Consider the following 26,421-nt stretch of genomic DNA (forward strand, 5'->3'; position numbering starts at 1 on the left):
AGACTTTATATATCAGCTCGATCAGCTTCGGGTTTGTGCGGGCTTCTGCAGCACATATACTAAAATTTAAAGTTGGGGCTTCAGTAAATGGTCAGTGGCCATGAGCGCATGGCGATGCAGATGTGGGACAGATGCACCCGTAGGAGGCCTGGGGAGAAGACACTTTCCCTTGACTGCTTCTTTGACCTATAGGACAGGGCACCAGCGGGCACACAGAGCCCAGACACCAAGAGGTGCCATAAAGGACAATGAATGAAACACGCTCACATTACGAAATAATAAAAAAATATACAAAGGAGATTTATGATGTCTTTAAGCTGCCACAAGGAACCTACCAAAAGGGAAGGTTTGATAAAGACGAGCAGTAAAGAAAGAAAAAAATTATCCCAGACACGAACAGAGAAGTAAACACAAGGAGATGATGGACGGAGCGCTGAAACTTTTCAGACACTCACCCCCAGTCACAGATCTGGGTTGAATCCATCATCGTTCTTTAGCTCACTTCATCACCTCAGAGAAGCACCAAAGTAGAAAGATATCAGTAGTCAGGTGCTGCTCTGTAGGTGGAAACAAATGACAACAAAAAGGGAAAGAGAGGTAAAATTAACCACTAATAAAAAGAAATGGGCGGGCTGTAAGCCCACAAAGTGTATACAAAATGTCTCGATGAGACAGCGCAATCGCTACCTAGGCTCGACCTAAAAACAGTAATGGGAAGTCATTTTCTCTCACAACAGCATATGCATGGTTTAGGCTGTTGCTTAAACTATATATTGTGCAAAAGAGATACATGTGGTGTGTTTTAGAAGCAGTTACAGGAAATTTTGCAAAAACAAACATTTTACAGAAACTATAGCTTGTTAGTACCTCCACAATCTTTTAAAATATATAAATAGTGTATGATCAAACATTTATTAGCTGCTCTTTATTAGGCCTGGGTGGTAAATTCCGTTCTGTTTGCGGAATTTAGGTAATTTCGCGTTCCGTGGAGAACACTGACTTGCCAAAAATTCCGCGTTCCACTGCTTCGCGGAATTTTGTGCTTGTTTGCGCTTTCAAAATACGTGTTCGCAAGATATTTTCCCCCGAGCCACAAACAGCATTCGCGAACAGGAAAAAAGCATCGCGAATGGGCGGAACAAGCAAGTCCGCATGTTCGCAGAACTCTGTGTGCTCGCAGAGATTTTTTACCATTTCGCAGAGCTTTGCGTAGTGTGACCACGCAAATTCTGCCCACCCCATCTCTTTATATCAAACTGGGATACATTAAAGATTTACTTTTTCAGAGCCAGGGAAAATAATTATGTCTATTGCACCTGCTGCTCCTGCTAGATACCACTCTCAGAAGCTTTCCCAAGGTTAAAGCGTGCCTTTCCTTACCTGGACGGGTTGAATGAAGCGTTGCTTGATGTTTTGCAGCTGCTCTGAGAAGCATTTGGGCTGCTGGCCAGGAGTGCAGATCCAGGAGAGCAAGACCGGCTGTCGTTGCCTGAGCATGATGAAGATACTGAAAAACAAAAGGGGAATTGGTGAGTTTTTACAAAAACTGATACTTGGCCCATTCAACCAGGCTTAGTGAGAGGTTCCACTACAGTATATGGGAAAGAATGTATTACACTAGAACATGTCTGTGCCCTCAATATAGAGCCTAATAGGTATACTATAGCATTGCTGCACCTCAAAATCCAGAACAGAATGTTTCACACTACAGTGTATCTTCTCCAGATTACATGGATAAAAATGTCACAGTCATGCACACCATGGACCTTATTCACAAAGGTAAACTTACACTTTTTGTGTAAGTTTATTCTTTTTGTGCTATAGTAAACTTACACCAAAAGTGCAAGTTTATCTTTGTGAATAAGGCTCAAGTGGCTTGATATGAAAGTGGTACAGTATGAGTAGTAGTGTATCAAAGTGAGTAGGACCTGTGGAGTGCATGTCTGATATTTCCAGACAATCAGTTTGTGTACTAAGTGAAAAAAGGTGCTGCAACGAGCAGTGGGTGGGAGGTGGCTGCGTGGTTGTAAAGGTAGCAGACAAGCTAAACATTGAGGTCTCAGTGTGTTGTATAAAACAAGCTTATAAAAAAAAGATTAATGAGTTGAGGACATGTAATAGACACGGTGCCAGGTAACAGGCTTCAATCTCACTTCTATAACTAATGAGGTTGATTGTTCTCCATTGATATGTGGGTAACTGTAGGTCATAGGTTTCTATGCCAGGAAGGTAGCTTGGTGGCTTAATGCTCCTATCGGAGTTATGTGTCTGTCCTCTCACTTTCATGTGGCACAGCCACATCCCTACCTACCCTCGCCCTCCGTGACATCATCTACTTCATTAGTTTCTCTTACCCGCTTTATTCTGATGATATCCAAATCTTTTTCTCATTTCTAACTCTCTCTTCAAGAATGTATATCCAACTGCTTTGCTGGTGGTGGCATTTGTAACTCTCAGAGTCCCTCATGTGGAACTCATCAGTCACTGAGGTCTTGTATTTTTCTTCTTCCATGCACACATGTCCTTACCATACTCACTTCTCTGTCCCCTTGATTCTCTGACCTTTGCCTCATCTGCCAGACACCTTGGCTTCTGTTTTATCTCATCAATGCACCTGGTATCCTTCATCAATGCCTACAGTCTTGGTGGCACTAGCAAGTTATAAACAAGCAAAGGATCCTCTCCCTTCATTTCCTTCCACCAAATCAAAGCACTGACCAACTCTTTGGCATTCAGTAACCTCGGCTATCGAAATAGTTTATTAGTGGGACCATCACAGAGCAGTTTCCTCTCTCAGGATAAGGTTCTCCATTTTGCCTACTGACCTATATAAAATATCCCAAAACAAGTAACTACCTCCACTTAACACCATCACGCCAGCTCTCTGACAAAAACATGGCCCTCTGCGTACTGCTGCTACCGATGCCAAGGCTGGTAAATCGCCTACCACAAGAGACCTTTGAAACTCTGTACTTCACTGCCACTTGTAACCTTTGACCACAAATCACAATCTCTCACCATCACAAAAACCTCCACGTGCTACATCTAGTTTCCAGTCCTTGCGTCTTGTATCCCCTTCACGGAACTTACTTCCAACAATAACCTGGGAATGTTCTTCCTTCCAGAACTTTAAAATAGTTGTGAAGAATCATCATCTGATTCAAGCATTGCTTGTAGTTATGGCTGTTGTTCCTTGTACATCATGGATTTTTAGATGTTTCTGTCCAATGACCTCCTTTGCTTCATGCTTGCAAATGAGTGCACCAAACTTCGTTATTCCTCTGTCACTTGTTTATTTTTATATATATATATATATACATATATATATATATATATATATATCAGTCCTTCCTTATCTGTCCTATCTACCCCATATTCCAAAGTACAACATCTCTGATTTGATATTTTATTTTAAGTATGAGCCTAACTCCAAGGAGCAGCAAGGTGCTTTACATAGAACATTTTAAAGCCAGCAGTGGTGTCTCAAACTCGAGATGCCGTATATAGAACTATAGTGTGGTTGGTGTTCACAGCAGAATCCACTGCACTAATAGAACCTGCTTCTCAAATTGTAATGGAGGTTTGAAGCATGTACATCTAGCCTCTTCAACAGCTCTGCTGTATGGAAACAGAAATAGGTGCCTTCCAACATTCAATCAAAAACAAACAACACATGCACACTTTTGTAGTTACAGATTTGAACATCAGGATTGTCCTGCTAAGAGCTATAGGTTGAAAATGTTAACAGATACATGGAGTTTTCTAAGAAAAGGTCCTACTTCCATATATATAAGCATACAAATACAAAGAGAGATGCTGTTAGCTTTAGTCCTGCATCCACACACCACCTACAACTGCCCTCTACACCAACATAAGAGATGCCAAGCAGGGGACTACCGGAATGTTTAGTCCTTGCCCCCTTCCCATCACACAAACACCAATTTGCGTGAGCCTCTCTACTTGCAAATGATCAAAAGTAGGTACAGAAGGGTGACATGCACACTTTTAAAATGGGAAAGGTTTCTGGATATCAGGTATGTAAATAACCATCAGGGCATTTCTCCATATGTTCCCCTAGCTGGGATGTGTGTGGTAGAGGAAGAAGGAGGGGGTCTGAAGGAGCACCTCCCGGTCCAGAGGGACACGCATTTTTGGTGCTGAATGATGCTTATTCAAGAAGAAATACTGCATAGACACTGCCTTATCCAACTGATGTCCCACATCCAACCCAATAGTACATCTGCTTGGGGTGTAACACCCAAAAATGCCCCCAGAAGCTCTACCCTTTATCAAGAACACATGCATCCAATATCAGTAGAAAAGGCTAACACACCAATATCTAGAGCTGACATTGGAGAACATTTGCCAATAACTACAGAGGAATGTGGTACATTTGACAAATCTTAGACACCTCACCAACATGAGAAGAAAACAGTGGTATATACTACAATGCTGGAAGCGGAATGGGTTGCAATAGTAGTCTGCACCTAAACATCTGCAGAGAAATGTGCTACATTGGAAGACATCAGCATGTCAGCATCTTGATAGGAATGTTGTACATTAGGGGAGCACCTACACCCTGACATATAATGAGGAAAATGTTGCAATTAGTTTACCAATATTATGAGCGGAATGTAGTGCATTCTGTGGAAAGTAATGTAAACTATACACCTGAATTCCAATATTCAGAGAGGAATGTGTTGCGTTAGCCAATACCTTAGAGCAGACCTTGTACCCTAACATATAAGGAGGAATGTGTTACATTAGATGGTACCATCAGCCAGTTTCAAGACAGGAAAATATTACAGAAAACCTTAAGAAGACATATGCCCACATTTACGGTTGAAGTGTGCAAAGTAGCAAGTTCTTCAGGCTCCACTTCATTAATAAAAAAAAAACTAAAGTGTGCTTGCTTCTCAGGGTATAAAGCTTGCAAAGTTTGAAAGGCAAAAAGAAAAGGGACAGCTTCAGAAACCCTGAGTATTGGCATCCAAGCAGGATGGAGGGTAGGGCATCCACAAATTCATATTGCTAATGCCCACTAAATGGAAAACCCAATAGGCCTGCCAAAACCCAACCCACAGAGTCCCACTGGTGCCATTCAATCAACACTTTACAAGATAACATCACACTGTTGCCACACAGCTCTCCACCACTCTGCAAATTCCCTCTACAGCCATTTTGCACCACACCAAGACAAGATCCCACTGCTACCATTCTTATCCACGTTCCACCCCCCTACATAGACCTCCTGCCACTCAAGGCAGATCTCAACCACATATCCCTCCAACTTTATCTTTCAGAGCAGATGCAGGCAGGTAATCATCATGACAATTTTCTGTTCAAGGATGTCATTGATAATGATTTTCTGCTAGCGATAGGCAAGATTTACTTTGCCCAATTTTGCAGAAGACATATTTCTGTAATGTTGGAATACTTTACTACCCCTAATCTAGAGTTATTATCCACACACTTATCTAAAGTCATCTAGTTTATCAAAGAACAAGCAATCATAATAACATGAAAGCTTAAAATAAACAATTTTTGGAATATGTTTAGCACTGGAATTTTTTTTTTAAGTGTAAAATCTATTAGAAAATATGTGGCTTATTACTGGTTCTAACAGTGCAAACCAGAACACAATCCCAGTGAGCATTTGCCTATCCTAGATACCTTAGATACCTAGGAACTGATGGCAGCTGTGCTCCAAATCTTATCTAAGCTTCAAATGTTTTTGTTTGCTAAAACACCAAAGCTGTAAGCCACATTTTCAGGGTGGCCATATACATACCCCAAACCGGAATGAAAATAGTTGACATAATCAGAGGTTATCCTGATAATGTGGCATGTATGCGGCCCTCTTGGACATGTGTCAAACACCCCTGTCATGGAGTCACCTTTATTTCCGACCCTGTCTTTTCAGAGTATATTGCTCCCTATGCAAGTTCCAGCCATTGTAGAATGGCTTCAAGGTTTGCCATCATTTTTCCAGACAGGAAGTTCTGGGAGCTCAATTAAAGCTTCTATTTGGGAACTCCTCTCACATATTGGTTGGTTTCAGTTTATACAGATGTGTGACACACTTATTGCGAACAATCTGACAGATGGCAAGTGCAACTAGTAGCCCGACGCGCATGGCCACAGTGCTCTGGTGCTCGACCATCCTGGGTTTCAATGGTAAATCACCAGCACAGCCCAGGCCTTATCATCTTCCTGTCATGAATTAAAGAAAAAGTTCTCAAGCTCAGATGACAGAAACTGATTTTTGACACATCAAGGATGAGAAGTGTTTGTGTGTTTATTTGAGAGACTCACCTGCTCCAGCCATGGTGGTTTGCATCTGAGTCGCTGCTAAAGACCCCAGGGGACAGGTTGTGGGAGCCTAAAATAAAACAGAAAGGCTGTATTCATATAGGTTACATTTACTTCCTAAAGCACTGAATAATCTACTCCAGTATTGATTCTGAAATACTATTGTATTTTTACTGGTTAGAGTTTTAGATATTATGTGAAATTGTTCTTTTATTCTGCTGCTAACTGCTATCGAATATTTGCTGCTAGCCTATTGCACTTAATGCACTTTTCACTTCTCTGTTGATAGCATAAGTCACTTTAGCATCGATCTTGAAATACGGCTGTATTCCGGCTGCCAACAGTTATAGACAATCTGTAAATTGTTCTTTTTTTCTACTGCTAACTGTTATTGAATATTTGCTGCTAGCACATTGCACTTTAGCTTTTGCTATGTGAGCACATGGCACTTTACTTGGATCTTGAAGACTGCTATCAAAACTGTGAATATATTGGCTGTACTATAATCCCTAACTGGAAAATGTTAATCAATTGTTGACAATTGTATTTATGCACTGTATCCATATATGTTCAATCAGTATGATTTGCACTTTTCTTTTTTGTAATGGTTTTAATTAATCAACAAATAAATAAATACTCCACAAATTAAATCTATAGCATAAATCTCAAAGAACTACCAGTCTGGAGTTGTAGGCTGGGGGCTTCAGTGACACTGTACTTGGGCAGTTAATCCGTTTTTCCTTCTGCCGGCGGTTGCAGAACCAAACACGGACAACTTCCTTCTCCATGCCCAGCTGCTCAGAAATCATGGTGATCTCCTCAGAGCTGGGTTTGGGATTCTGCAAAAGAAGAGCAGAGAAGTATCAATCAGACAAGTCAGCCATGAAGTTTCACAGCAACAGTGCTTGCTTGCTTACTTAAATCTAAATTTGCATGGCAGGTATAGATATATGTTGGCAATCTGGGGGAACGGACTAGCCTCTCTAGTTTTCCTCTCTCTCCTTTTGATTACAACATGTATAGATATATAACAATTCACAGGCAGCAAGCGTCTTCAAAGGTATGAGAAATATCTTAGTGAATGACACGGTAATAAAAAATTGGATTCAGAATTAAAGACAAGTGTGGTGGGAGAGAGGAAAGAGGTGGCAAAAGAAGTTCAGCTGGTGTGATAATGGTCAAGGGTTATGAAGAATCAAAGTGTTATGCGAGTGAGGATCAAAGAAGAAAGGCAAGAAGATGCACCTCAGAAATAATCTACACTTCAATGTTCAACTGCAACATACATCACTGAATCTTTTCTCTAGGGTCATTCGTATGTTGGTTTCGATACTTGTGCGTTTCTTTCTCTTCCTCCCGAATCCATCATTGAGAGAGTAGGTGGCAGGGACACTCACTGCAGAATCCGAAGGAGCGCACTCTAAGGATGGGAAATCCAACTTTATTAGTCAACCCCTGTAAAAGTCTGCCTCTTCTCCAAAAGAATACAGCCACTAACTCTCACATTCTAAACCATTAATTCTAACGAAGAACGACACACAATAGAAGGCAAGTGCTATCCAATATACTCTAATAGAAAGAGTCCCTGATCATACAATAGTAACTCCCCCATCCACTTAAACAGAAAATGCTCCAACACTCAACCAAAAAGACCCAATTAATACCATCTCCAATAGAATCTACAGCCCCTCAATAAGCGTGTCACCCTTGTCAACTCCAATAGAGGACACCTCAATGGAGGATGCCCTCTGCACACTCCAACATACTACATCCACATCAAAATGAGGCACGCTACAACAAATATATACCATTACATCGCATGCGTTTACAACGCATGCGATTACAACACGGTTGTTACAATGACCGCGTTTTTACATCGCAGTACATTACAACGCAAGTCGTTACAACGACTTGCTCTAGATGACGTGCCGGAATTAGTTATATTATAATTTACTATTCCAACTCCAGTGTGTGCAACAGTAGGGAAGGTGTTGGAATAGTAAATTACACTATTCCTTAGTTTAGAGCGCCATCTAGAGCAAGGCGTTGTAACGACTTGCAGTGTAATGTTCAGCGATGTAACAACGCGGTTGTTATAACTACCGCTTGGCAAAGGTAACGCGATGTAATGTCTACGTGGTTAAGGTTGTATCCCCACTACAACTATTCCAATGCAAGACGCCACCTCTAATCTAACAGAAGATGACCCCATCTACTCCAACAGAGGATATCCAATCAGTTGGAGGTCCCCTGACATAGGTAGATTTGTCTCATTCTTGGGCTCTAACGCAGACACAACAATGCCAATAACTGTTGTTTGTCCCAAATTCACTTGTCCATTTTGCCCACCATGACCAATTTAATGTTTACGGCAATTAACCTATCCTTCCAAATGTCTGTATAGTCTCTCTCCTATTACTCACGCTCCCATGTGATGCTCTACTGATTACTAAGCCATATTCGCAGATCCTTTCATTCTCTAGACATGCATTTTTCATACCAGCATCACTCAGCCATTTCTCCAGCAAGGGTTTGAGTTTGCACATGTTCTTGAAACTCAGATTGAGGGCCTCGAAGCGGGAGATGGTTGTCTGACTGAAGTCATTGCCGTACAGCTTTCCCATCGCCAAGCCTACATCACCCTGCCAAGAAAAGGAAAAAGGATTGGTTAGAGCACCCTGTCACTTTGTAGGGAGTTGCAAACCATGTTGTGCGTAGGATCTGATGTCAAGAAAAGGATAACTTTTCATTATAGACTGGAAATTGCTTGTTACACAATGCCGGATAAAGCAAACAATTTCCGTAGGAAAGAGTTTGGAACAACGCAGCCCTCCTGTGAGATTTGTCTAAAATTACACCCACTTTAACACCAATGCTATTAATTGAAAATGAGTTAAATTAGAACATTTGGAAATGTAATTCACCAAGATATCTGCGAGACTATTGTTAAAACGGGAGCAGCTAGCAAGAAATTAAAATAAGTCCAAAGGATGGTAGGGGCCTCATTGACAGCAGTCTGGAAGCCGCAGTCAGATACTGTTAAGCAAGAAACCTTGAGGGGCGGGCATTAGCAGGTAACTCGAACACAAAACAGCCTTTACTATTCAGCTCACAAAGGGAACGGACTGAGGTTTATCTTCATATGCCTACCTCTATATACATGAACTCACCAAAGACATAATTACACGTGTTCTTCATATTCACCCCATCATATCGACCATTATATGATGCCCATATGTATGGTTGGAAAAACACTTGTTACATTTACACTGAATTTACAGACCTAAATATTATATTCAGTGTGTGCATCTGTCGGTAATGAATGCTATGATTAACACTAATGCCTACTCAGAGGAGTAAATAGCCAAGAGCCAATTGAACATTTAGTGCATTATTATGACACTGGTGCATTGCTCGGTTTTTGATTTTATGGATCAGGAGTGCGAGAATACATAGGGGCTGATTACGATGGCGGGCGGACTTGAGTCCGCCCACCATCGTAGCGGGATCGGGACCGCCCGCCTGTAAGTCGGCGGTCCCGTACCCCTATTTACGATGCGACCGCCACTGTGGCGGTCGCATCCAGCAATTTAACATTGCGGCGGGTGCTGCTGGCTGCAGCACCCACCGCAGTGTCAAATGGCAATGTCGAGCATTTTCCTGCACATGCACAACGTGGCAGGCACCTCGAGGTGCCTTCCACCTTGTGCATGGAAATATCCAGTTCACCCCCCACACAGAGGGGGCCCGCAACTGGCCCCCCGATCCCAGCCTCCGCCTGCCTTTTTGCGGCGGGATGACTGCCGCAAAAAGACAGACGCAAAGGGATTATGTTATCTTTACGGCGGTGCCTGCAAGGCACCGCCACAATGCAGCCATGTATCCTGGTTCCGCAAGGAGGATGGGAAAGGACCGTCTTGTGGAACCGTGGGGGACAAACATTTCGTCCGCCGCGGACATATTGTGATTCCCACCGCCATCCTAATTTGGCGCTGGGAATTTCCTGTGTGATGGCGGAAGGACCGCCACAACCGGCCCGGCAGTGGCAGCCCTTCCGCCATCATAATGAGCCCCATATTTCGAACATGATGGCCACTAGAAGATCGGTCAATTTCAGGCTCCATTCAAAAACACTCAAATCTCAGTTCTGTATGTAATTACTTATGCAGCCTATGGATTTTCACGTGCATTCCTTTACCATGTTCAATCACGCATTTCTCAGGCTTAACTACATTTCTAACCCTATTTGTATTACTTTGTGTCTTCCCAAGATTCTTCATTGTAATTCCTTCCCCGCGCCTCTATGCAATATTTTTCTTTTGTTTCTATTCCTACATTTATTCCTAGAGTGTTTTTTAGATTTCATTTCAAACCACATCCTAGTGGGCCATCTGTAGAGTTTTGACCTTAATTGTCATCTCCCACTGTCCCCTCCTATTTCTTTCTCTGTACTTCATCTTTGCAAGATTCTCTCATTTAGCATCTTATATGTTTCCTTCCTCATATATTCATTCAGCGTATCATTGTTTTTCTTCCTTTGTTTGTACCCAGATATACCTTATGTACATATATATCCAACCAAATGTATTCATTATCTATATATACAAGATCCACAGTGTGTAGCCAAAGATTTCTCCGACGCACTCTTTAGATTTTTCATGCTGCAATTTTCAAGACGTTTTCGCTCATGTTTTTCCCTTTAGACCTTCTCCTTGTCCTCACTGAAATTAACTGCTGAATGTTGATCACTAGGTTTCTTCCTCAATCTGTGTCTAAAGAGATTTTGCCTGCACTGTGGTACAAGCTATCAAACTCTGGATCCTTGTGAACCTCCTCAAATTTAATACCACAAAAACTGATAGACAAACATGCAAATGGGCCACCTATCACCCTTCAATTATCTGGCCTCAGGACCTAGGACCTCATCCACCCTACTCAACTGAAGTAAAGAACTTGATTGTATTAGGGACTCCAATCGCCTGCTCGTAACTCAGGTAAATCAAGTTTCCAAAGGCAGCTTCTACATTATTAGATGCCTTGGGCAAAGCTTCTATACCTTGGATTCTCTCAAAAGGTCAAGTCAACTTTGCCATAGTACTTTCCCTTCTTCACTATGCAATGGTCTTTAAACTTGGAGCACCTTTGTTAATGCCTCAGAAAACACAGACAATCCAGACTGCAGTTTCCTAACCGCTTCTGAATCTGTTGATGCAGGCTCACGTCATGCCAGGCAATGTATCCTTACACCGACAGCTGGTGTCCAGATGCAGTACTTTCAAAGCAGTATGCCTCACTCATCAAGCAATCCACTCTACCTTCAAAAGAAACACCACATCTGTCACCAAACGAGACCACTACATTCCATGCTGTCTCCTATTTTGTTAATGGCACTCTTCAAAGAGACACAAAATGGTGGAAGCTTGCCCTCTACATAAACAACCAAGCTCTAGAACCCAATTCCTACACAAAAAGGAAAATCAGCAACCACCTCATATTTAAGAGGGTACTAAAAACCGGGCTCTTCCTATTCACATGATCACAAGACGCACATTACCAGCTAAGTTGTTTGGAATGTGGTAGGCTAAGTACAAATATCACTATTCAGTCACTGTCTGTAACATTGGTTCATGGTGGTGTATTTTTAGAGCTCTCTGCAGCATCTCATGTTTATGCATAGATTTATGCCACACTGTTTAAATCTAGCGTCTTTGAACCTTAAGCCCATGTTATGTTATGCAAATTTGTAGAGTGCGCTCACCCGGGCTGGTATCCTGGGAAAACATAACCCATAGGATTCATAATACATCCAACATCAGTCCAATAATACACCCTGAAAGGGTGATGAGAAACCCGATATAAATCAGAGCACTAGATTGTCTGATTGAGGGTAAGAAGTGCTGCACAAGTCTTGCAATCCAGGACAATTCCCAGATTTACCATTACTAGTAGACTTGGAAATGTACCAAAATGCTAGGCCTTCGCAGGGGAGGCGTAACGAGGAGTAATATCTTTATTTCTCCTCGTTGTTGCCTCTATGTGTGCTGTATTCGGCAGCACACATAGAAAGAGGGAACTACCTCAGGGGATTATTTTTGTGCCGACAGGTGTCCCTTCCTGCACAAAAACAATCCTGGTTACAAGGCAGGTACACTTGCACCATGGTGCAAGAGGGTCTGCATTGGAGCTAGGTAGGACATTGCATTGTGTGCCAGCTCTGGAAAAAGGCAGTAATGCGTCCACTTGTGTTAAATACGGCACATTCCTGCCCTTTCTGTGTCACAAAGAGCAGCACAGTGACTTCCTGTGCTGCGTCACATCTTCACAAATATGGCCCTCAATATACATTTCTAGAAAACGTCCTTTATGTGTATCCTTGTTAATGACTGCTTCACACATGGACTCTTGCCTTTCTTCTGCATGTTCATCATTACATTTTTTATCAGTATTTAAGATGATATGTCTTTCCCCACATTTCCTTACATTTTATCTCTTGTCTTTAAAAATATCTCTCCTTCCTATGGGTATCAATGTAACTCCTGTCCCTTGTTTATTTCTAATTATGTATTTCCCCAAAAAGTACTGTTGCATTCTTTTCTTTTGGTTCAGGAAGGCAGCTCATCTGTTCTAACCTGCGTGAAGCCCAATTTAATCCGCCTCTGCTTAAACATCTTGGCAAACTTCTCCAGTTCTTCCAGGTCACTCGGCTCATCAGGTACGTTAGAGAGGTGCTTTGGGACTTGCAAGTGCTGAGAGATCTCCAGATGGGACTCCAGGGATGATCCTGGAATACCCGGACGTCCAACTGCCTGGAAAAAAGGAATTAGATAACAATCACTTGATTAACTTAAGTTGACTCCGACTTCTGTATTTCAAGCATACTTTCCCCATTTTCCCCTATCTAGAATTTAAACTAATAGGAAATTAAGCCTGTGTGTTTTACTGTAGGTCATTAGTTTAGCAACAGCCTTTAAACTAAACATACCCATTTCTGTGTGAATGTATATCTATCTATCTAGCTATTCACACATACACATATAAATACACACACAAATATATATATATATATATATATATATATATATATATATATATATATATATACAAATATATATATATATATATATATATATTCACTCAAAAAACTATACGTTTTAGTGGTGTTATAGTTAGCTGGACATTTTACTCATACAAAACCATTGAAATTGCTCCTATATAGTTAGTTGTACTAACTATATTTCGCGCACCCGCAATCCACTGCTGATGATGTCACATATTAGATCATTCATGACATGGACAGTGACATCACTGATGACATCTCAAATGACATCACTGATGACATCACTGATGACATCATCCAGTAAATGTGGTTTGCTTCGTTATTTAAATATGCATTATATATATAGCAATTTGCATTGAAGAATAAGTGGATATATATAAATAAATATTTGGATGGAGGATTTAGTAGCAGTGTAATTGACTGTTTACTTGACCAATTTATAATGTCTCACTAAATATAGTGGATAGTGACTAAACTGTGTGAATATCTGTATCACTTTGTCAGTTGTTGTGTAAACTGATTCTACAGTTGGTTACTAGCTATGTGAAAGTCTATATTAGTTATTGATTAGTTAACTGAGTATTTGTATGGGAGTGTGAAAGTGTGTGTGGTTCAGTGGGGGGTGTGTGACTGTCCAAAGATGTGTGAATAGTTGATTCAGTAGATATATGAAGTTAAAACTACATGTTCTAACAGTTGTTTGGGTGAGTGAATATCTTTATGGGTTTGGTGATGAGCAAATATATTTTTCAATGGTACAGGTCCAACAAACTAGAAAAATAAAAGGCAGTGTATGAGTCAGTTGTTGTATATAAATAAGTATACATAAGACACAATGATTGTGTGAGTGACTGTATGGATAACTGTATACTTGTAATAATGATTTTATAATTCACTAAGTATGACTTACTATCTAAATGAATAGAAGAAGTGGTGTTTGTATAAGTGTTTTGCTAAGTAAGTATGTAAGTATGATCCATTGTTTGCATAAGTGAGTAGGATGACTTCATATGTGAATAGGATGCGTGCTGTTGTTTAATGTCGATATAGATGTATAAGTATTTTTGATAGTGTTCTATTGTTCATTGACAGCATGTATGAGTGAATCCATAGGTAAGTGATTAGATGTGTGTATACATCTATGAATCACTGAGTGGATTTTTAGATACTTGTATTGCTGTGACAATGGATTTAAATATGATACTCTGTATTTTACAAAGAGTGATGACAAATTGTAATAGTGTATGAAAAGGTGTATGTGATTGTCACATGGATGATGTCATCAGTGATGTCATCAGTGATGTCATTTGAGATGTCATCAGTGATGTCACTGACCATGTCATGAATGATCTAATATGTGACATCATCAGCAGGGGATTGCGGGTGCGCGAAATATAGTTAGTACAACTAACTATATAGGAGCAATTTCAATGGTTTTGTATGAGTAAAATGTCCAGCTAACTATAACACCACTAAAACTTATAGTTTTTTGAGTGAATTTCAAAGTTTTTTTAAAAGCTAATTCCTAACTATATTACTCCTGAAACCTATGGTTTTTTCAGTGAATTTCAAAGGTTTTTTAAATGCTAATTCCTAACTATATAAGGCCTGAAACCTATGGTTTTTCAGTGAATTTGCAAGGTTTTTTAAATGCTAATTCCTAACTATATAAGGCCTGAAACCTATGGTTTTTTCAGTGAATTCGCAAGGTTTTTTAAATGCTAATTCCTAACTATATAAGGCCTTAAACCTATGTTTTTTTCATTGAATTCGCAAGGTTTTTTAAATGCTAATTCTATTAGCGGATAACGTTTTTATATATTAAAACGTTTTTTAAATCTCAAATGCCTGCTTTGCTAACAGAGTTTTTAAGCGCAGGCTCTTTTGTCTCTGGTGGCCATCTTGGGAGACTGCATATCAGAATTTTTTTAATGAAATATAAGAGGATTTGAGAAGTCACTCAAAATGTGCCCTAATTTTTCTTTCTTCAGCACTAATCATAATTTCTATGGCAAAATGAACCCCCTCATTTTGTTCCTTTGCAAATTAAATGTTTTAACTTTATTCCAATCAAGATGACTTCAGGTGTGCCATACTTTTGTCATAAGTAAGACTGTTAGCGCTCTAGTTGTTCTTTAGAACACTCTGGGACATTCTGTCATTGGGCTATAGTTGGGCTACATCTGGCTGATATTTGGGCTACATTTGTTTTTTTTGTCTCTGGTGGCCATCTTTGGGCTACATTGGGCTACATTTGGGCTCTAACATATATATAGCCCAATGTAGCCCAATATATATTTTTTCAAAGTTAATTTTCGTAAAAACCACTGGAGCACATATCTTGAGACATAGCAAAGACACATCTGGCTACCAGTCCCTAAAATTTTGCCAAGTTTGGTGGAAAACCATTCAGCCGTTCGGGCTAAAAGTGAGTCCAACCGCCCTATGGAAATTAACATGGGGAAAACACGTTTTGGGACCCCCCTTTTATCTCGGCCCCCGCTTGACGAATCCCCCCCAAACTTTCAGGGAAGGACCGGAGCGCCGCGAGGCAAAGTTAAGGAAAATTTCAGGAAGATTCCTCAACCGGCGCCAAAGTTATTCCCAATAGAATGTTGCGATTTCCCTATGGGAAACAATCCTAACTATATATACCTACTGGCTATCGCCAGTAGGTAATATATACACATATATATATACATATACATATACACACACACACACACACACACACAGAGTCAGGTCAGTATTTCCATTGGAAGAGTGCTTTTTGTTTTTTTACGTTGTGTGTGTCAAGTCAAGTCAAGTTAAAATTTGTATAGCGCACTACTCACCCAGAGGGTCTCAAGGCGCTTGAGGGAGGGGGGGTACGTTACTTATCGAATATCCAAGTTTTTAGTTGTCTTCTGAAGGAGAGGTGGTTCTGTGTAAGGCGGAGGTGGGTGGGGAGAGAATTCCAGGTCTTGGCTGCTAAGTAGGAGAAGGATCTTCCCCCCATGGTGGATCTTTGGATGCGTGGAATCGCAGCAAGGGCTTGATTGGACGATCGTAGTTGGCGGGTGGGGGTGTAAAAGGTCAGGCGCGTGTTGAGGTATTTGGGTCCTAGGTCGTAGAGGGCTTTGTGTGCGTGGGTGAGGAGACTGAACGTTATTCTCTTGTTGACTGGGAGCCAGTGGAGGTCTCTCAGGTGACTGGAAATGTGAGCTTGGCGGGGGATGTCTAGGATGAGTCTGGCTGAGGCGTTCTGGATGCGTTGGAGTTTTTTCTGTAATTTGGCGGTGGTTCCGGCATAAAGGGTGTTTCCGTAGTCCAGTCGGCTTGTGACCAGTGCATGGGTGACCGTCTTTCTTGTTTTGGTGGGGATCCAACGGAAGATTTTTTTGAGCATACGTAGGATGTTGAAGCATGATGATGAGATGGCGTTGACTCGTCTGGTCATCGAGAGGGAGGAGTCCAGGATGAAGCCCAGGTTACGTGCATGCTCCGTAGGTTTGGGTGCGTTGCCCAGGGCCGGTGGCCACCAAGAGTCATCCCAAGCGGAGGGGAATGATCCTAAGATGAGGACTTCCGTTTTGTCCGAGTTCAGTTTTAAACGGCTGTTCTTCATCCACTCGGCTACTTCTTTCATTCCTTCGTGTAAGTTGGTTTTGGCGGTGTTTGGGTCTTTGGTGAGAGAGAGGATCAGCTGGGTGTCGTCTGCGTAGGAGATGATGTTGAGGTTGTGTTGGCGCGCGATGGATGCGAGGGGACTCATGTATATGTTGAAGAGGGTGGGACTGAGTGATGATCCTTGTGGTACGCGGCAGATAACTTCAGTGGCCTCCGATTTGAAAGGGGGAGGCGGACTCTCTGGGTTCTTCCGGCGAGGAACGAGATGATCCAGTTCAATGCTTTTCCTTGTATTCCGACGTTGCTGAGGCGTTGTATAAGGGTGCTATGACAGACTGTGTCGAAGGCTGCGGAGAGGTCCAGTAGGATGAGGGCAGCTGTTTCTCCGTTGTCCAGTAGAGTTCGAATGTTGTCTGTTGCTGCGATGAGGGCGGTCTCGGTGCTGTGTTTGGCTCGGAAGCCGGACTGTGATGGGTCGAGGGAGCCGTTGGATTCGAGGAAGGCGGCGAGCTGACTGTTGACGGTTTTCTCAATGACTTTGGCAGGGAATGGGAGGAGCGAAATGGGGCGGTAGTTCTTAAGTTCGGAGGGGGTCTGCTGTGGGTTTCTTTAGGAGGGCGCTGAGTTTGGCATGTTTCCAGCTTTCCGGGAAGGTAGCGGAGTTGAGGGAGCAGTTGATGACATCTCGGAGATGGGGTGCGTTAATGGAGTCTGCTTTGTTGAAAATGTGGTGGGGACATGGGTCGGTTGGCGATCCGAAGTGGATGGAGTTCATCAAGCGGATGGTGTCTTCAGTGGTGATAGGGTTCCAGGCGCACAGGTTGTTGGAGGGGGGTTTTGGTTCCGAGGTGGGTGGGGTGGACTGGTCGCCAAACTGTTATGTATGTCAGCAATTTTGTTGTGGAAGAACGAGGCTAGAGAGTTGCAGAGGTCTTGAGAGGGAGTGATGTCGTTGGTGCCGGCGGTGGGGTTGGTTAACTCTTTGAGGATGTTGAATAGTTCCTTGCTGTTGTGTGCGTTGTTGTCGAGTCGATCCTTGAATGCTGATTTCTTGGTGAATCGGATCAGCTGGTGGTGTTTGTGGATGGCGTTCTTGAAAGTGGCCAAGTTGTCAGTGGTTGGGTTTTTTCGCCAGGCTTTCTCAAGGGTGCGACAGATCTTCTTGGATTTCTTAAAGTCGTCATTGAACCAGGGGGCTTTTTTGCTACCTTGCTTGATTTGATGGTTTTTCAAGGGTGCTAAATCGTTAGCGCTGTGGGTGATCCATTGTGTGAGGTTGATGGCTGCTTGATTTGGGTCCAATGATTTGGCAGGAGGGTTTTGGTAAAGCGATGTGAAGAGCTGGTCGGTGGTAATTTTGTTCCAGTTTCTGCGGGGGATTGGTAGTGGGTGGTTGTGGGTCGTGGTCTTTTTGTAGTTGAAGTGTACGCAGCTGTGGTCCGTCCAATGGAGTCCTGTGGCGTGATTGAAGGAGATGTGCTTGCTGGAGGAGAAGATTGGGTCGAGCGTGTGCCCGGCATAGTGGGTGGGGGTGTCTACAAGTTGTTTGAGTCCGAGATTGGCGAGGTTGTCCAGAAGGGTGGAGGTGTTGCTGTCGTTGTTCTTTTCCAGGTGGAAGTTGAAGTCTCCCAGTAGAATGTAGTCCTCGGAGGGGAGGGCGTGTGGGCTGATGAAGTCAGTGATGTCTTCGCTGAATTGTGTGCGGGGTCCTGGGGGTCTGTAAATGAGGGTACCTCTGAGTGTGGTCTTAGGGTCGGTGTGGATCTGGAAGTGAAGGTGTTCGGCGGCTGCGAGGTTATCGTCGGAACTGGTCGTGATGTGGATGGTGTTCTTAGGACGATGGCGATGCCTCCTCCTGTTTGGTTGATGCGGTCCTTTCGGATGATCTTGTAGCCGTCCGGGATGGCTATGGCGATGTTGGGCGCTGATGAGGCGTTCATCCAGGTTTCTGTAAGAAAGGCGACGTCCGGCGATGTGGTGTCTAGTAGGTTCCATAGTTCAGTTGCGTGTTTGTGAACCGAGCGGGTATTGAGCAGGATACCCTTCAGGTGGTTAGTGTCGGAGTCGGAGCTCTGTTTGGAGTTAGTGGATTTGGTGTGGGTCCTGATGCAGTCGAACTTGCAGGAGTGGCAGGTGAAGGGTCCATGCGTGTATCCTGGGGCGGCTTGGTAGCAGTGTGGGAGACGGCCGGAGTTGAGTGCTGAGAGGGTAGCGGTGTCGTACGTTATGCGGGTGGAGTGGAATTTGCAGGGACCAGGGGGTCTGGCGCTGGGCGCGGTCCAGGCGCGGACAGGCGTAGACGGGCTTACCTTTGGCGCAACTTCGGCACGCATGGGGCGTGTTCGCTGCGCGTGAACGCTGCGCGTAAGCTGCTCTGACATAAGTGGATAGTGAGGGGGGCGGAGCGAGGGAGGGTCAGCTGGGAGGCGGGAGCGGGGTGGAGAGACGGGCTGGGAGGCACAACAACAAAATGGCAGCAAAACAAAAGCGAAACAGGACGAGATTGGGGCACAAGCAGGAATATCGCTATGATGTGGGCAGAGGCACCGGCACAATCAGGCACAAATTATATTAACAAGCAATGCGAACTTTGCAATATAGCGCTACCAGATCAAACAGGCACAAATGATAATACACTCACTGTGGGCTATGCAATATAGCGCTACGCTATTAATCAGGCACTACTAAAATTACAATCAATGAGAGCAGAGCACAATTAGGTATTTGCAGCAATGAGCAGTAAAGCGCTACGATACCAGGTGAACAGGGAGCGTGGGGAGCGACCGCTTCTGAACGAGTCAGGACGGTCACAGCGCTGGAGCATACGGGCCAGTCCTTAACTTTCAGTGGGAGGGAGGGTCAGCTGGGAGGCGGGAGCGGGGTGGAGAGACGGGCTGGGAGGCACAACAACAAAATGGCAGCAAAACAAAAGCGAAACAGGACGAGATTGGGGCACAAGCAGGAATATCGCTATGATGTGGGCAGAGGCACCGGCACAATCAGGCACAAATTATATTAACAAGCAATGCGAACTTTGCAATATAGCGCTACCAGATCAAACAGGCACAAATGATAATACACTCACTGTGGGCTATGCAATATAGCGCTACGCTATTAATCAGGCACTATTAAAATTACAATCAATGAGAGCAGAGCACAATTAGGTATTTGCAGCAATGAGCAGTAAAGCGCTACGATACCAGGTGAACAGGGAGCGTGGGGAGCGACCGCTTCTGAACGAGTCAGGACGGTCACAGCGCTGGAGCATACGGGCCAGTCCTTAACTTTCAGTGGGAGGGAGGGTCAGCTGGGAGGCGGGAGCGGGGTGGAGAGACGGGCTGGGAGGCACAACAACAAAATGGCAGCAAAACAAAAGCGAAACAGGACGAGATTGGGGCACAAGCAGGAATATCGCTATGATGTGGGCAGAGGCACCGGCACAATCAGGCACAAATTATATTAACAAGCAATGCGAACTTTGCAATATAGCGCTACCAGATCAAACAGGCACAAATGATAATACACGCACTGTGGGCTATGCAATATAGCGCTACGCTATTAATCAGGCACTACTAAAATTACAATCAATGAGAGCAGAGCACAATTAGGTATTTGCAGCAATGAGCAGTAAAGCGCTTCGATACCAGGTGAACAGGGAGCGTGGGGAGCGACCGCTTCTGAACGAGTCAGGACGGTGTGTGAGGGCGGCTTTTACATTTTTAGAAGAAATAAATCAAGTTAATTGTCAGAAATAAGGTTTTGAGATTTGTTTTTGTCCATGTTGTAAATGGGCAAAGTCTGTTCATATGCAGTCATTTAAAGAAAAAATCCTAGAAAATATTTGCAACCATTGCATGTAAAGAATCGTCTGCAACAAATTATCCATTGGTACCCTTTACTGTTAATGTGCATTAAGGTTTGTATAAATATGTTAGTAACTTTGTTTTCAGTTATACCATTTCCCTGTGGAGGTCTGCAAATCTAATTAAATACAGTGAAAGTGACTGAACTCATACCACAGTTAACAACTATCACCTTGTATGCCACTCACCTGAGGGGCCAGACCCAGGCCGGGTTGTGGCTGCAGGAGACCACCGTGATGAGGAGGGAGTGAGAGGAGAGCTGATGAAAGAGAGAGAGCAGGCAAGGAAACTTGAATAAACACATCCAGCATTATAATAATAATCTCATTGTAATGTGTTACAAAGTATCTAAGTGCTGACTACTGGGGGTGTATGTCTTCCTTCACTTACATACTGCACTTCGCAGTGTTCAACAAGAGGAATACTCTAAAAGACCCTCAAAAGGGCAATAGTCGATTGGGAACATGGATTCACTTTGACACGTCATCAAAGCGTTTCCTGTTGACAAATATCATCAGTTGCCCTTTGACTGCAAAAAAAAACCCTGTCCAAGGAACTTGCAGATTCCAAACTTTTAGTGAGTGAGAGGTGACTGGAATTTCAAAGTGATATCCACCTTATCCTACCTTTACCAAACTTCATGAGAAAGTAGTCCCAGAAACTGGATGGGACCTGGGGGGCTGGTGGACCTGACATGAATCAAAATTGATTCATCTTATAAACCTATCCTCATTTCCATTTAAGTGTTTTTGGAATGGTGCATTTCTGCAGTTTTTTATGCAATACATCACTCTTTTCTAGAGCACAGTGTCAAAAGAGTTGCTCCTATGCAGCTGTGTGAGTTCAGATTGTGGGTGTGCCACAACTGAGAGTTGTGAAATTCATACTCAGTTCAGTGCCAACAGTGGCGTAGTTAGACCTACTGCCGCACGTGGCGGCCCCTAAGTTTGTTGCCCGGTGCAGGTAAGAGCGGAGTGGCTTGGTTTGGGGGTGGCGGCCTACAGATGCATTGTTCCTTTGGGCGGCCGCGGCCAACTTGTTCTCAGAGGGGAGGAAGGGGGGATTGTGGTAGTCGACAGACATGACTTGCTCACCTCCGCCGCCCCCAAAAACAGTACCGCCCGGGGTGGACCGCTCCCCCTGCTATGCCACTGAGAGTGCCAATTCCTCACAGTGCCGGTCACTGGGTCTTAAAGGGTTTGGAATACATGTTCCTCCAATACTTGAGCTCTCTGAAGAGCACATAGAACAATGGTCAGGTGGGTCTATTGTCATTGTGACTAAATGCGAAAGTATGTGAAGGAAGTACACAGCTGTCAAAATATTGACACAGCACAAGTTTAACCCGTTCCGTGCTCGTGACGGAACCACTCCGTCACAGCGCGGCCGCTCCGCCCACGCTGCATCAATTCCGCACCTGCGTGGCTGAATTGATGAGCGGGCGGGGCCGTGACGGAACCACTCCCTCATGAGCACACCGCGCCCGTGGCTCGTGACGGAGTGGTTCCGTCACGAGCATGGCGGCGCCGCGCGACCCCCTCCCCCCCAGCGCCGCGGCCAAGGGGTTAACACAATGCGGGGCACACGGTGAGTGGGTGTGTTGATTGCTGCATCTCCTTCACTTCACCAATCCCCCCACAACGTATGTGCAAGAGAAAGTGAAAAGAAGGTGCTGGAGAGGAAAGAGAGGACGTGCGATATGCAGATTGAGTGTTTCAGAGAGATATTAAGAATAACTGCGTAAAAGGCTAACACGGAGACTAGAGAAGAGAGAAGTGTGGAGAGAACAAGAGTAACTGAGACACTCAAAAATCCTTGTTTACATAAACCATAATCTTTATTTTTTTTCTCGTTTGTAGGATCCAGCCCAGTGTTGAAGACATGCTTGTAATGAATAACAATATACAGGTGGTGGCAGCAAAGCTTAAGAAGTGAACAGCTCACAGCCTACGCCAGTCCTCCCTATGGCTCCTATTTGAATGTTTCCAAGAAAGAAAAAAACAATTGCGAATTGAAGATCACCTACTTGCGCTGCAGGGGGCCAGCTTCCATCTAAATGCTGTACCTTTAATTCTCCGAAATATTTTATTTAAAAAGTCAGATTACCGGGTAAATCCCGGAAGTGCTCCTGAAGGTGGCTGGCAGAACTTAGCGCATGTCGACAAATTTTGATTTATAGGTTTATAAAATTATAAAATGGCATATCGGACGAAAAATAATTTCATTTATTTTTTGCGGGTACGCATTTGTTATTCATAAAGTACAAAATCGAAACCATAAGAAACTACAGAATTTTCTCAAGGTGCATACATTATGAAAACAAATAACAGGCCGAGAAATTACAAATGAAACAAAATGCAAATAAGGAGAATAAATATGAGAATCTAGCACCTGCCTGCACAAGTACCTGGCAGATGGTAAACATACAGAATTAGTATTCGAATATTGCTTTTTATTGAAATCTTTGTACTGCTTTTATGGCCTATGGCCGATAATAACGCTTATTTGACTGACTGACAGTATTCCCGATTTTTTGACTGCAAAATTAGGGGGCCACGCATTTGCCCGAAGAAAATGTTTTTGGAGATAGAATGCTGGCAACTGCATGGAGAAACACCCATCAGCAAATCCTCAAGGGGCAAAATAGCAGATTAAAGTGGCAAAACACCACTATATAAAGCGCTCTATAAAATAAACTAACTCTAATAGCAATACATTAAAAAAAATAATAGTAAGATAAAAATAACAAAAATACAACTAATACTACTTATAGTAGTAAAAATAGCAACAAGTAATAACGAATCTCCAGCAACTCTGTGGGCCAAAAAACCCAAGGGAACTGGGTGTTACATTTCCATGGTGAAAACATCTCTCAAAAGTGCGACACCCAACCTATAAATCAAAGAGCAAGAACCCTGAATACTGAATAGGTTCACATCATGAATTGTAGAGATTTTCCAACATGGTTGTATACTTGAAATCCATAATAATATCCACTGGATAAGACTAAAACTTCTGAGGACTGTTCCTCAAATTACATGAGCAGCTATAATCCTTTACTTTTTTTGGGGTAATTTTGGTAAGTCTCTAAATGCAACCTAATGGTGCTTCACCAAAGTCTAGAACGTGGAATTGAACGCTGAAAATGTTTGTGTCAAAACTTTCGTCCAGTCGCAGCTTGTGGTGGAAGTGCTGCAGGGCGGGCGGGGGAGGGTAAGAGTGGGGGGTAGTAAGCAACGGCATACGGCCGACCAGAGGTAAGTACATAAATAAATAAAGAAAACGAATTACATTGCGCGCGCTGCAACGCAAATACCGAATCAGATTGGTATGTATTTATGTTTGACAAACACATTTCTGTTGCAATAAATTTAACTTATACCTGCTCAAAGGAGGTGGTAAGCCAGTCGCAAATAAGATGGGGGGACCCCTTCCACTTGGTGATTGTTGTCCCAAACATTTTTTAAGAGTAGGCGGTGGTCCCATTGACCACCACCTACTCTTAAAAAAATAAACTGACACTTTTCATGTTTTTTTTAACACATCTTGTTTTCCTTTAAGGAAAATGGGTTGCATTTAAAAAAAAAAGGCTTAATTTAAAAGCCATCACAGACATGATAGTTTGCGGAGCCCAGCAGGCTGCCATCCCTGTGATAGCTGCAATTCCTAGTGGGTCGCAACCTATCTCATTAATACTCATACGGTAGGTTGAATTGCGACCTACTAGGAATCTGTAATTTGCGAACCGGCCTATTAGTACTTAGTTTACCATATGTATTTTGCAGCCAGTTCTCATATTATATTCCTCTCTACACTGGAAGCCAGAGGAGAATGTTTTGGCTGGGCTGGATTGGTCGCATTTGCTCGGGATAAGCCGATACCCTCGCACTTGGATGCCTTATAGGTTTTAGTGCTTTAAAAAAACATGTGATGCATCCCTCGAATGCAAGACTCGCCAATGGAAACAGAAGCACTGTAGTTTAAAAACATGCACATTTGCAACTCTTTCTAACTTCATTAGAAAACCTTTCTCCTTTTTTAATTCCCACGTCCGTCAGTTTGCCCAGCCATTGGACTGCACTCATGATTACCAGCATTGAGAATAACTCTAAAGAAGACTTTGTTTTTTTCATATTTGAAAATAAACACAGGCAGAGAAACATAGGACTTTTGTCCATATATACATGTCAAAATTTGTAAAAATGGATTCCACTCTCCCACTGAATCAGAGAAGACAGTATTGCATGGTGAAAGCAAATCACAATGGTTAGTGCTGCACTTTCTCAACCCATCGAATTGGAGAGTGGCAGTGGCAGCTCCTACGCTAAGGCGGAGGAGCGTTGCCCCACTGCTCTAAGGGGAAAAATAAAATGATAACGTATCATTATTATCATTTTATTTTCCCTATTGCAGTCAGTGGTGGAGCGGCGATGGCCAGAGCAGGGGAGGAGTGGTGTGCATTCCCTAAGTGTGCATGAACTGATTGAATGGCCCTCAGGGGCCGACCAAACAGTTCATGCGCACTTTGCATGCTCCTACCAGGCTGCATTACACAGTTTGGTCAGGAACATGCACAGGCTCCCGATCTACGGCGCTCAGACCAATCACAATGCTGCATTGCAGCATTGTGATTGGCTCAGGGGAGCCTGTCTGCCAGAGGTGCTTCCAGCTGCAGCCGGCCGGGACAGGAAAATTAAGAGGACGAAGGAGAGGCGGCACCCCTTTTCCCCCGACCCTGCCCCACCACCCCCATCTGGTAGCAGTCGCTAATGGACAGTATCTAAGGAAATCTTACTGGGAAAGGTTGAAATGAATCACTGGAGTGAACCAAAGTCCCAGAAAATACTAGTTGGTACATTCCAAAGCACCAGCAAATTCCAGTGGACATTGCTCAGCATTCTCAGGAAATCATAGGGGGAGGTGCTACTGAAGACTGCCTCGTAGTGCCATCCTTTCCTGTCTATTAGCCTCGGAACGGGCTCTGTGCACTATTGTTCTTTACTGGTCAGAGGAGCTTTGCATAAAGACGGTGGGCCTGATTGACACAGGGTCTCCGCACTCATGGTGAAGGCCTCACAGTCATGGGGGAGTCTCCACACTCTGGGCAGAATCGCCACAAAGAGTATTCTCATTTTGGAGATTCCGCCCTAGTGCGGAGACTCTCCGATGACTGCGGAGGCACTTTGTGAATTAGGCCCTAAATCTTGTTTCTCCATCTTGTGCCCAAGTTCACTGGGTGGGGGTGGGAGGGGCACGTTTCCTGGTGCACTAACGGGCGTGCCCATTCTGAGCACACCTTCTGGCTCATTCCTTCCTGTAAAACCTGCAGGACTTCATACATTTTGGGCCGCTACTTCTGCCCCCAAAATCCAATCCTGTTCTTTATTCTATAGGCCAATCAGGTAGGAGGGAATCAGTGAGTTAAACACTCACTGCTAAATTATGTGCTCTGTCGATCAAGGTTTGACTCATTGCAAAGTCAATTCAGCCTTCCAAACTTACACAGTGAGTTCCAGTGTGTAACAAAGACCCTCAAAGCGCCTGTAGTGCAGGAGGGCCCCGGAGCTCCTGGGGCCCCCT

General features: G+C 43.4%; 1 protein-coding gene across 1 annotated transcript in view; it reads right to left on the reverse strand.

Annotated features, from left to right (window-relative positions):
• POU2F3 (POU class 2 homeobox 3) overlaps positions 1-26,421 on the reverse strand; it is a 136,385-nt gene that overhangs the window by 28,373 nt on the left and 81,591 nt on the right. Inside the window, exons 6-12 of the mRNA XM_078683931.1 lie at positions 21,030-21,100; positions 12,942-13,118; positions 8,813-8,954; positions 7,599-7,732; positions 6,990-7,151; positions 6,316-6,382; positions 1,381-1,507 (exon numbers count right to left, since the gene is read on the reverse strand). Of these exons, the coding sequence (XP_078540057.1) occupies positions 1,381-1,507; positions 6,316-6,382; positions 6,990-7,151; positions 7,599-7,732; positions 8,813-8,954; positions 12,942-13,118; positions 21,030-21,100 (880 nt within the window). The remainder of the gene's footprint in view (positions 1-1,380; positions 1,508-6,315; positions 6,383-6,989; positions 7,152-7,598; positions 7,733-8,812; positions 8,955-12,941; positions 13,119-21,029; positions 21,101-26,421) is intronic.

Source organism: Lissotriton helveticus, chromosome 3_1 (assembly GCF_964261635.1).
Source record: "Lissotriton helveticus chromosome 3_1, aLisHel1.1, whole genome shotgun sequence".
Lineage (NCBI taxonomy): Eukaryota > Metazoa > Chordata > Amphibia > Caudata > Salamandridae > Lissotriton > Lissotriton helveticus.